Source organism: Xiphophorus maculatus, chromosome 15 (genome assembly GCF_002775205.1).
Source record: "Xiphophorus maculatus strain JP 163 A chromosome 15, X_maculatus-5.0-male, whole genome shotgun sequence".
Taxonomy (NCBI): Eukaryota; Metazoa; Chordata; class Actinopteri; order Cyprinodontiformes; family Poeciliidae; genus Xiphophorus; species Xiphophorus maculatus.
The window spans coordinates 17,049,962-17,062,283 of NC_036457.1; the positions used below are offsets into that span (position 1 = coordinate 17,049,962).

The 12,322-nt window shown below is 40.8% G+C and overlaps 1 protein-coding gene across 3 annotated transcripts in view; it reads left to right on the forward strand.

Moving 5' to 3' along the window:
• klhl29 (kelch like family member 29) overlaps window positions 1–12,322 on the forward strand; it is a 276,011-nt gene that overhangs the window by 220,396 nt on the left and 43,293 nt on the right. For all 3 annotated transcript variants that reach the window (XR_002754055.1, XM_023348256.1, XM_023348257.1), the window contains 2 exons: window positions 1,317–1,499; window positions 6,398–6,578. Coding sequence is in view for 2 of the 3 variants with exons in the window: in XM_023348256.1 (XP_023204024.1) it covers window positions 1,317–1,499; window positions 6,398–6,578 (364 nt within the window). In the remaining variant the exon portion in view is untranslated. The remainder of the gene's footprint in view (window positions 1–1,316; window positions 1,500–6,397; window positions 6,579–12,322) is intronic.

Sequence of the window (12,322 nt, forward strand, 5' to 3'; positions counted from 1 at the left end):
GCAGCTCTAAGCTGTCCACTAAGTCTGAGCTGGTTGTCCAGGATATTTCTGAGGCAGTGGTTTGTTTACTCAGTTTCAGCCAAGCACAATGTAGTTTTTTATATAGATGTTTTTCCCTTAAAAAAAAAAAAGTCTGCTTTACTTTGAAAAAAGTGGAAGCTTAAAAACATAAGAATTTCAGCCTAAAGACGTATACATTATGGAAAACTCCTCTGCCTGCCTGTGGGTACAGTAGGCCAGGAGAGAGTATTGATCCAAAAAGCCAAAACTCGTGGTTAGACTTATCCTGGACTTTTGGAAGATTAGCATTCCATCTCGTACATTTATTTTTCCCTTCATTTCTTTTTCTTTTTTTTAACGTCTTTCCGTTTTCGGGCCCTGTATCAGTCTCTCCTTATCCGCTCCCTCCCTGGCTTGCTTCCCTTTACCCACCCGCCCGCCTGCTGCTTACAAACACACAGCTTATTTTTGTCTGGTCGCTCTGCCTGCTCGCTGGAGCCTGCTGGTGCTGCAAACCGAGAGGACCTGAGGACACACGTGGCAGCCTGCCAACGTGTGTGTGTGTGTGTGTGTGTGTGTGTGTGTGTGTGTGTGTGTGTGTGTGTGTGTGTGTGTGTGTGTGTGTGTGTGTGTGTGTGTGTGTGTGTGTGTGTGTGTGTGTGTGTGTGTGTGTGTGTGTGTGTGTGCGTGTGTGTGTGTGAGCACAGGTTTTAGAAGACTGGTGTCTTTATCCACCGGCTGTATGTGTGCACGTTTATAAGGTCTGGTGGACTGAACGAGTTTCGAGTGCGTTCCCAATTAAGCGAGTCCACCTCAACATACAAATGTACCTAAATTGATTTGCCTATTGATTTTGTGATCCTCCATTGCCATTTAAAAAAACAAAAAAAAACTTTCTGTTTCTGCATGTGCGTGTGGACGAGTGAATTCATTGTTAGCGCCATTAGGATGTGTAGGAGTTGAGCTGGGCGGCGACCACGCGTATGGCAGGCCCATCAGTCTTGTTAATTGAGTTACGCTTTCCCATTTACCCAGTCGTAGTGACCGGGAGGAAACTTTGCTGTTTTGCATTTAGCATTCCCCAACAAGCTTATTGACTCGAGGCCTGCTGAATCCCAAGCAAACCTTTTTGTCTCTGCCTCGTTTGTGTGTGTTAGTCGGTTCCGCCTCAATTACATCAGCATCCAACAACACCCGACAAAGCACCGTGGCTTCTTGCTGCTTTTGCACCTTACTCAATCTTACCCTCATTTACTGCTGGAATCCTCTCCCAATAAACCTGCTTCCTCCTCTCTCTCTCCTGCTTTGTCCCTTAGGTGTAGCGGAGGTGATAGTGCTGTTGGGAGGGCGACAGGCCATTGGGATGAACCAGCGCTCCCTGACAGCAGTCACATGCTTTAACCCCCAGAACAGTAAGTGGTACCCGCTGGCCAGCCTGCCCTTCTACGACCGCGAGTTCTTCAGTGTCATCTCAGCGGGAGACAACATCTACCTGTCAGGTAAGCTAAATCGTCCACTCAAATGGGGCTTTTTCTAGCTTTCCCCGTGGCAGGCGTTCACTGGAAGGTTGCAGCACTATAGAGTACCACAGTTAGGAAAAAGTTGGAGCTAGTTATTTTAAAAGCTTGTAAAATAAAAGGCCAGAGTTTGAGTATTGTTTCTTCCTATCCTAACTTGACTTCAAGTAAAGATAAAGATAAAGATCTGAGCAATTTCAAAGATACCGAAATTCTTTTGAAACAAATATACACAATGTTGGATTACTAAACGCCAGCTAAGCAAAGTTGGAGTTCTCGGATAAACACGCTCATTGTGCATTTTACTCTTCGTAGCCTGGCTTTTACAGACACAAGTTTCAATTTCTCTTTAAAATTAAAATGTGATCTGAAGGAATCTGTAAGGGAGTGAATCATTTTTCATGGCACTGTACATCCTAGTGTTGATAAATGACAACTTAAGAATTTCAAATTCTTATGTTGAAAAATATTTTTGGATTATCTAGCTTGCTTTTCACTCTGATCTGTCATTCCACCAACTCTATGTGTCCAGAAATAAGTCTAAATAATAATCCACAACATATTAATTTGTCATCACATTTTCTTTTTTTATCACAAAAGAGTGAACCTATTGAAAATGTGTGTCATTTTGAGTAGAGGGATGTCTGAGTACACGTAAGTCTACGCTAAGCGCCGTTTATTTCTTGGTAAAATCTAAGGAAAAAGATTAAAACATAATTTACTTGACTCCTTTTCTATTTGGTCTCCTTGAGTGATTTTTTTTATCCTTTTGTGTTATGGGCACAGCTGTGATAATGTGTTGGTGAAAGCACTTCATATTTTAGGTGAAAAGGAGAAAACAGAAAATTTCACGTTTCTTTTGTTAAATCTGACAGTTGATCATCGGTTTTTGTTTTTTTTCGTAGCTCCTGGTGTGATTCAGCAAACCGAGCCTTCACAGGCCACTGCTCACTTCCTATGACCTTTCAGAACCATCCAAAGAGTTTTTAAAGATGCCGGACTCGAAAACTCACCAATATGTTGCTTTGAAAGCTTTTCTCAGCCCACTACTGCAGACACCTTTAATGTCTTTCTGTTTTTTGAAAAAAAAAAGGAAAAAAAAAAAGTAATTTTTCTGTCAGACTTCTTTGCTGTTTACCCTCTGTGAGGATTTTCTTCCTCTTCTTCTTCTCGGCTTTTCCTCTGTCTGGCTTCGCAGCTGCTGCAGTGTTCTGCAGTTTATTTGGTTCCACAGCAGCCCACTGTGCACTCTGTGACTCCCCTCTATGTGACACCTTTAAGTCGCTCCTTCAGAGGTAAACTGAATTTCTCCCTCCACAGTCCATTTGTGCGAGCGTCTTGCACGCTACTCAGACCTTCACACTGCACTCTGGAAATGCAACAGGATTTGTCCTGCGTGTACCTTTCCTCTCCAGCTCCTTTCATATAAATGTAAATTTGTGTTTGGGCTCTGGAACAGGTCTGCATGTGTCCACCGGGAGTCACGTTGCCAGTGGGGAAATCAGGCCTGTACAAGCTAGCCAATCAACAGGCTCTGGTGTGTAACCTTCCCTACAAGCTGCACAGGGTCACTGACTTGTGGCTGGTGTCAGGAGTCAGACTATACGTCTGAAAGAGCTGATTTGGAAAGAAATGGCAACAAACAATTTTTAATCAGAGTGTCACTGTTGTTAGAGTTGGAAAACAATCGCAGTTGAGTTCTTGGAGAGACGGGATTTGGAAATGTTTATCGGGCTGTATGAAGGCGGAGAGTTTAGTGCACCACATACTGTGTATGCCATCTGAAAACAAGAAAATCTGTTTCCCAGGCAAGACAATGCTTTAATAAAGAATGCACGCCTTTAGATGTACTTTTTGTCATGTTTCAATCCAAAAGTTTAGTGTTATTTGATTTATATGACTATTTTAATGTGTCCTGTCTGTATAGCAATCAGACTTGTGCCACAAAGAAGCCCAACAGTTTTACTTTCACAAATGGAGCATTACAGCTTTCACCATAACCCCTCACTTTATCTATATGTAGGGGAAAGAAAACTTTAATACAATTTGTTCTGAGTTAAGAGTATTTGAGTTTTGTTGTACTCACACAGATCATCCTGCTTCACACAGATGACCATTGTCGTTCAATCCACAGGTTTTCAACCCAGTCTCTTTCATGTTAGAAAGTAAAAAGAGTGTGACTTTCATAAAATGATGTGTGGAATCTCCCAAAACACAAATGTTTGTAATTTGTGGGCGTGTGTGTGGCGTGTGTGTAATTTCCGTAAATAAGAAATTTTGCCTCTTGTAGGCACTGTTGTGTGTGATTTCTCCATCTGCAGAAATATTTTTAAAACAGTCAAAGACTGTAAGGCATATAATTTGGGTTTAGAAGGTATCAGGCAAATTGGCTTGGAGCCAAAGTGATCTGCTCTTACACCGGCTTCCCTATTATTGTAAATAAAGTTAATTTCAATCTCAACAAACAAATGGAATAAAAAGAGAGGCAGATGGGGGAGAAAGAGTGAAAGAAGAATACACCAGTAATCTGCTTCTTCACCTACAGGAAGAGAGACAAAAACAAACATGTACATATAGAACAATATCATCACTGAAAATCACTTTTACTTTTTCCCCCAAAAAGATTGACTGAGCCATTCAAACAGATGAACATGTTTGGTGCTGAACCATTGTTACTCTGGCAGTATGTTTAGGGTTGTTATCCTGCTTGAATGTGAATTTCCAACCCAGTTTAAAGTATTTTGGAACTTCCAACAATTTTTTTTTCCTGGATTGTCCTCCATTTAGTTCCATCTTTCCATCAATCCTTTCTTTTATCCCCATATCATAATACTCCCCCATCTCATTCAAGGTGCCGTACAGCAGCAGTTTTCTGCCACACTCGAGCCAAAAAGTGGGCTTTTTGATTTTCATCCAACCAGAGAAACTTCTTCAACATGTTTACTGACCTATAGTTAACTTTAAACAAGATTTCTTATGGCTTTTTGTCAGATATGGCTTTTCTCTTGCCACTCTAGACAGTCCAAAGCAATCCTAATAGTTGGAACCACTTTAGTTGTCTTGACGAGTAATAACTGTCCTGTCAAAAGATTCTCCCACCTAAACTGTGCATTTCTGCAGCTGCTGTAGTTATACTAAAGTGACATCAACTCACAACAAAGATTGTTTATCTTACATCCAAAAGATAAAAGTAACCCAGCTAATGTCCAACAAGTGCACACTGATGTTTTTCAAATATAAAATGCTCCTACATTAAAATTAAAATTGACACCATTTGATTCCACCAAATAACTCTTTACTTTAGCTATTGAGACATCTTGTAGCTTGAGCCAAACTATAATAAATACGTTCTGCACCTTTTCCAGCAATTGTATATCTTAACATTGTTTGACTTGCACCTCTTCAGAAGAGCGATTACCCAGCAGCTGTGATTTGTGCGCCTGATTAAACACAGCAAATAAATATGTCTCGGTTTTTCTACAAGTGTGATGCTGTTTCAACACAGAAAAGTAAACTGTATCAGGCTGCTTTATGCTGGAGCTTCCAAGGCAAGCAACCAGCATTTTCTTTGTCTCAAAGCTTTGAAACGTCGTCACAAGCTGTCCTTTTCTCCGTCTCCTTGGGTGTTTCTTCCCCTTTCTTTAGCGCAGTCAAGGTTAAAGTGTTAGACAGCATTTATTAGATCACTCATGGCTCGTACATGCGCTCGCAGAACTGGGACTACATTCAAAAGCTTCTTTCTTAGAAGCCACACAGTTAACTTCATCTGGCAGTTCATTTTGCATGCATCTTTAGGTCATTTTATTCCATTGTAATAACTTAACCAATAGGGTACACTGAAACATGTTGGGATGAGAGCTTTAGAGTAGAAAGAATTTAAAAATGTTTTGATATTACATAAAATACATTAATATGATGGTATCGATAGGAATTGTGTTTGATACATGATTAACGATACACGGATTTAATCATTTACAGAAATATAAAAGAATGACCCGACTGAGTAAAGCATACCTTTTAGCTATTTTATAGAGTAACACAAGTCTGAAAGTCTGATATTTGATATTTAAATATTCAAGCTATTTGCTGTTGTGGTGATCTTTTGGTTTGCAGACTTTCAGCTACTCAGAGTTACCTTAATAAGTGTGACGGGCGACACTCCTCCGGTTTCCACAGCACAACCTTCTCTTTTCAGGAAATATTTCCAAATTACCGACTTTATCATCAAGGAACAAGTTTCAGAGCTTTCCTTCAACAAGCCGACCAACTGTGCACTGCAACGGCTGGGAGCAGGAATCGCTGCATTACTATATTCTCCAAAAACAAGTCACCAAAAACTAGACATGACAGGACTTGATATTTTACAAAATGACCTTCATTTTCTCCCTCTAAGAGCCATGAAAGAGTGTTTTCTCATGCCAGAGGAAACCGTGCTAAAGCAGCGTTGGTATACATAATGGAAAAGGTGTGATAACGTGCTTAGCCTTACCTGCAGAGTTTGTCGTACTGCAAGTGATTTTTCTTTGTTTATTTAACCAAAGCAAAACCCCATTTCCGATCTAATTTTCAAGTGGAACCTGGGCAGAAATCTGAAACATAAATTACAGATTCTTTAGAAGTAAAAATACATAAAATATGTTCCCAGGGTTCTTAGCTTTAGCTTTATGTACTGTGGCAGTTTTACTCACCAAACCTGAGAATCTTTTGCAAGTGGGAGGTGAATAAATTACCGCGTTTATCCAGTAATCAACATTGTTCAACAAATATTTAATGAAAAGCTCAATATCTCCATTGTGTACAGTGTGTTAATGTTACCAACAGAGAAAATTACAATTCCCCAGCACAGCCCACTTTAATGAGCTCTACTTTCTACATTTCAGGTGGCACAGAGTCGGGCGTGATGGTGGCCGACGTGTGGTGTTACATGTCCCTGTTGGACAACTGGAACCTGGTGTCCCGGATGACCGTGGCTCGCTGCAGACACAACAGCCTGGTGTATGACGGGAAGCTGTACACCATCGGAGGTCTGGGCGTGTCTGGCAACCTGGACCACGTAGAAAGGTAAAAAGAAAAAAACTCAAAACCACCTCATCTCCAGACGACAGACGCATTCCGCATCTCTTTGGGACCAAATCGCTCTGAGCCGCCACTCGGCTGCTGTGTCCGGGCGTGGGCAGGCCAGGAAAGGCTAGGCGGATGCCTGAGCAACATAGATATGAGTGAATAAATATTCACACCGCACAGCAAAGTGTGGCAGATGGTGCAGCATGCAATAGTGCGGTGCAGCATATTGCAAAAGTGGTTGGACAGGTTTGTTAGCATTTTTTTTTTTTTTTAGGCGAGCGAGAGGTTGCAGGCGAACGAAGCCGAGCTGGAGCAAATTAAATGGCCACAGCTGTGAGTGTTGTGGTGTGACAGAATGGCTTTTGCTTCATTTTTTCTTTTTCTTTCTGAGAGCGAGAAGATTTACTTTCAGAAGTCAGAGTGGTGAAGCGTGTCTGATTCTATCCACTTCGGCATCAACACATCACCAAGTCTTCATCTGAAGGTGGAACACCATGTCCTATTCATCGGGGGCTTCTTATTTCTCGCCGATCTGATTGAAAGTCGTTCAGCACAAAGCCTGACGTTTGCGGCGTTCTCGGGGAGTCTAATGAATTCCTACCAGCGTTTAAAAAAAACATGAAAAAGAGTGATCCACATTTAATAGTTTGATTCATATTGCTTCTCTTTTTTAAAGCAGTGCTCTCTAGGTATTTTCCCCTCCAACTTGGGCTGACAAGTGGGTTTCGGCATGGAGTGGGGAGGGGCTACCTCCCCCACCACATGGCAGAGCAAGATTAACCAAAGCAATCAAAAGAACATTACTGAGTATATTAGAGCAGGCCGCTGCCGCTCATTACCTAGCTGCTCAATTGATCTCCAAAGCTGTTTGCAATGCACAACAGTCCTCCAAATGAAACAGCCTAATTTGATATTTCCCCATAATGCCGCTATACGGTGTCGTTATGACTCGGGGTGGATGGAATATTTGCCCCGTAATGGAAACGCATTTGATTCATCTGTCTCGGAGCTGCTTAATTTGAGGGCTGTTGATGCATATGGGGCATTCAGCGCTCCAAAGAAATCAGCGTTTTGTTTAGTTTTTTTCTTTTTCTATGCGCATCGTTCTGTGTTTGTTGCTGTTTTCCCTGCCTGTTCTCCGGTGTGCATTTTGCTGCAATTATGAAACTTCGCCGAGGCCCCACAGCAACCGGACTCAGTTATGAGCGCTGTAAAACTTTAACCTACTTTGCCTCTCTCCAAGAACTACCACAGGCTTCCTCGTTTTGGTATTAGTGCCCCATTGGTGGGCAGTGAGGAGGAGGAGGGGTTGTTATCCACAGACACACAGAGCAACCTGGGTTTTGATCTTTGACGAAGGAACAAGCTTTATCACAGCTTTAACATATAAACGCCACAGGGTCTCTCAAGATGTTTGGACAGATTGATGGAGCCTGTCAATGAGCCTGTTTCTAAGCAACCCAGGCCTTTATTTTATTTATTTGTAAAACGGCAACAAGATGCTTGGAATTAAGTCAAAATGTGTAAATCTAAAAAAAGACCACAGAAATATGGACACCTGTTAAACCTTCCCTCATTTGTCACAAATTCAAATAAATTTTAGTGGGATTGTAAAGCAACGCATAGTTGTGAAGTGGGAAAAAAAATTACTAAATGTTAGAAATGTGGCATGCATTTGTTTCTAGCCCCTTTTATTCTGATACCCTTAAATAAAACGCAGTCGCACTGATTAACATCAGACGTTATGACCCACTTGAGTTTAATTAATCATTTAGTAGTTTGCTAGAGGACATTTCTGAGTAAACAGCATCGTAGGAAGGACTACAGAGCTATATAAAGACAGGATTAAAGTTGGAGAGGTATTTAAAGTAGAGTCGAATTATAAAACGAAAACTATTGAAGCTTTGGACCTCAGATACACCTTCTTCACAGTGAAACGACATGGCTGCATCATGGTGTGAGGTTAGCAGGGACAGAGAAGCTGGTAGAACTTGATAAGATAAATGGAGCTCACACATGTTAACCGATACTGTTGTTTTTATGTACGTTAATCTCTTAAAACCGCATCTCAAGATCCCACGCATGTTGATTAGCAACACCAAGTGGGTTCAACACTCCAAATTTAGGAACCCTGGTTTTGATCAAGGCATATTCAAGCCTAAGAATGTCTAACTTAATTTCCAAAGTTAATCTAATGCACAGCCCTCTTTTCAGTTCTTACCTTGTAGAAGAATCCACGTCTTATTTCCACTTTGTGTTGGTATATCACAAAAAATTCTAATAAGGTACATTTAGGACACAGTTTGTGGCTATTATGTGATTAAAATATGGTAAAAGTATCTTGTGCAGCTGTAAATAAGCTTCCAGGTGCATTTGGACTGGGATTGCACGTACCATATTTGTAATATTAATGTCTCTGCTGATTCACTCGACTTGCATTTTTTCCCCCGACTGTTATGGTAATGGTTACAAATTTATTATTCATAGTTCATATAGTCACTTTAAATGTCTGCGAATGGCTGCTATTTTGTCTGCTGAATAGATACGTTGACCTGCTGTGAATGTTTTCACTCAACTTTGTTGATAAAATATTGACTGAGCAGCTGGCAGACATTGACGATGTGAGCTGCATGTGCATTTATGAAGATCGGAAAATCTCGCCGTATCCACCGGGAAGTGCGAGTCACAAAGGTTGTAAATATTCGCGCTCCTTGCAGATGAAACCGAAAGCGATTCAAATCAGGCTGCATTTTCACTTTAAAGCCGTTTCTGGGCTCAGAGCAATGTGCATAGGCTCTGTTTATGATTGGTACAGCAAAAATATTTTTCATTTTAGGTAAAGCAGCTTAAATACCACAGTTCAATCATTCCTGGTTTTTAATAGTGCTTTTCACATACAAGGGAAAAGAAAGTGTTTACATGACATAAATGCTGGAGGCAATTAGAACAAAACAGAATAAAAACTGTGAACAAATATCTAAAAAAAGCCTCGCCATACAGAAATGCTTCACAGAGGTGACGCTGGTGTTAAGGACTGAAGAAGCACAGCTGTGATCACGCTGACATGGTGACAAAGAGTTACAATAAACAGAAACGCAAATCCAAAAATCCAGATTCAAAAGCCAAAAGTAAAGTCACAAATGACAAAGTAAATACGGTGAGTGATTTCAAGTGGCACGAAAGTTTATTCGTCATTATAATTAAACAAATTATGGTAAATGGAAATTATTTACATTCAATATGAAGTCAGCCAAAGTGCAAACAAAACATATAATAATTTTCTAAAGTAAAAAATTGCAATAAACCTGTTGCCTAAAAACTATATAAATCTTGAATTTGCATTTGAAGATATTAATTGTCTACATTCAGGTTTCCAAGAGGACTGTTCAGAAAACAGATTTCTCAGTGAGTTTTTGTTCTTTTGGGCATAAAAGCATGTAAACCTAAAGAAAAGGTTCAGAATATTTCAAAATGAGGATCACAAATAGTTGATATATGCCTGCAGTGGATAGCTGACTTTGTGTTTTCAACTCCAGAGTAGCAGAGGTCGGAGCTAAAAACTGTTGTGAGAGACGCCAAGACCAAAACTGACTGCCACCGTCATTAACCCACTCCATCATCGGAAATACCACAGTGGCGAATGCGACAGCTGTGTTATAAACCTTCAAACTACTGTCATGTGTGACAGCTGTTTTGATAAAGCCAATTATTGTTAACACAGAAAGTGGAGATTGGAGGTGGTGCACCAACGATCATCTTCCTGGGTGAAAGAAAAATTTAAAAGGAGACGTGTGAACAATGTCCAGTTAGTTGTCGTAAAAGTAAAGCAGTCCAAAAAAAAAAAGCAGTACTTTATTACACTTTTTTTACACTCTTACTATGTTCTCAATGTGTTTCACTCAGATTATTACAGCTGCAGTGGTACATCTTTTTGTTTTAGTTATTAAGACTTTATAAATCAGCTTTTGCATAAACCCTAAGCTGGATTTATACCAAATAAAAACACCAACTTAGTTATCTTCACTGACTGCTGATAACCTTGTCTCTAAAGCTTACTTTAAATATTCCAGCTATCCCTTTAAGCATGACGTGTATTTATCAAGACTAAAAGTAATGAAAGAATCAGGTTACAACTCTTTGTAATTAGTTATTTTTGTCCTGCTTTGCAGAAACTAAATTGCTCCAACTACCGGATTGTTAACTCTGAATATTACCAACAGGAAGCCCTTAACCTGACCTGAGGCAAGACCTCACAGGCACGCTGCTGGTACAGAGAATGAATGGTGAAACCAAACGAAACATCACTCGCTTTTAATTTTGCTCATCAGTAACTAAATTCCTTCCCTGCTGATTTCAGCAGAATTTTTGCCTCCATTTTCACGTCGGGCTCCTCTCATCGCAGTCAATCCTCTCCACGTTTTCTGTTCGTCATCTGTCACGCGCGTCCCTGTCAGCCCGCAGTATTCTTTAGCGACGTTTCCGTCGCATAATGTGATGATGCATGTTAGAGTGATGGAGCGAACGCGTCTCGACTTCCATTTATTTCCCAGATAAAATGCATAAGCAAGGAATCGGTGAGGGACCCGAGCTGTGCAGCTTAATACTGCGAGCATGTTTGTTTTACTGAGGAGGAAAGGAGCAATTTTAGAGATTAGGGGAGGATTTGTGAACAACAGGCTGCAGGTCTACGAAATTAACTTGAAAGGCAGGTGCTATAAATCATATGCAATCCCAGCAGCAATTTCATTAGACTCATAACCAGGAGTTTAATCCTGGAAATAGTTTTTTATCTCATTTGAAGCTGAGGGCAGAAATGATTATTCATCTTAAGTGTATTTGCTGTTGAACTATAAAAACGAAGATGTTTGTTGTTTTGGCCCAGAGCCATCATGGTGACCTGAACTGCTTGTGTTCCCACCGAACAGCTGTGAACTAAATCACATTTTATTTTGAAACCTGACGTCCTACGCAGCAGCGCCTGAAGTTTGGCCCCGCACGCACCGAAACCTTACTTTAGATCTTACTTAGATCTTACTTTAGGACGTTTACATTTGAGTCGCCGTGCATGTTTCACAGCAGAGAGAGAGAGAGAGAGGGAGGAAAAGAAAAACATGCAACAGCTGAAGAATATTCGGGTCAATTTCTGCTCGATTCTGAAAGCATTTATCCAGATTTGCTTTGATAAATGAGTCCCATTAAAAGCTGATCCTTAATTTTGGAGCTAACTGCCAGATTTGGCAGGTGTGCCTCTGCTGTGAGACACACTTGGCATTCCTGTAGCTAAACGCGTCGAGGCCAGAACTCAAAAGATAGCAGAGACTTCAGCAGAGAAGGCAGCGAGTCCTTACCGGGGGTAATTCCTGCCTAGTGGAGATAAGTGAGCAGCTTCTCCAGCCTTGTTTGTGCTTGTCGCCTTTTGTACAAGGCGGACGAACCACACACATCCGAAGAGGCGTTGTAATATTTCGAGCTAATAACACAGAAAATTTTAATCAGTACGTGTGAACGGCTGCCTTGTTTGATAAGCAGATGACTGGTGAGGATCTGAAGGCCGGGGAAGAGCAGAAAATGATGCAACAGCAAGAGCTGATTTGCTCCACTCTCTCAGTGATTGGGCATTTGCATTTCTGTCCACACTCAGGTTCTCCATATTTTCTGGTGTTTATTGTTCCCCAGAGTCGATGAAACTTGGCATGGATGGAAACTTTGTCTTTCTTTCATTTTTCTCCCTTTGTTTGTGT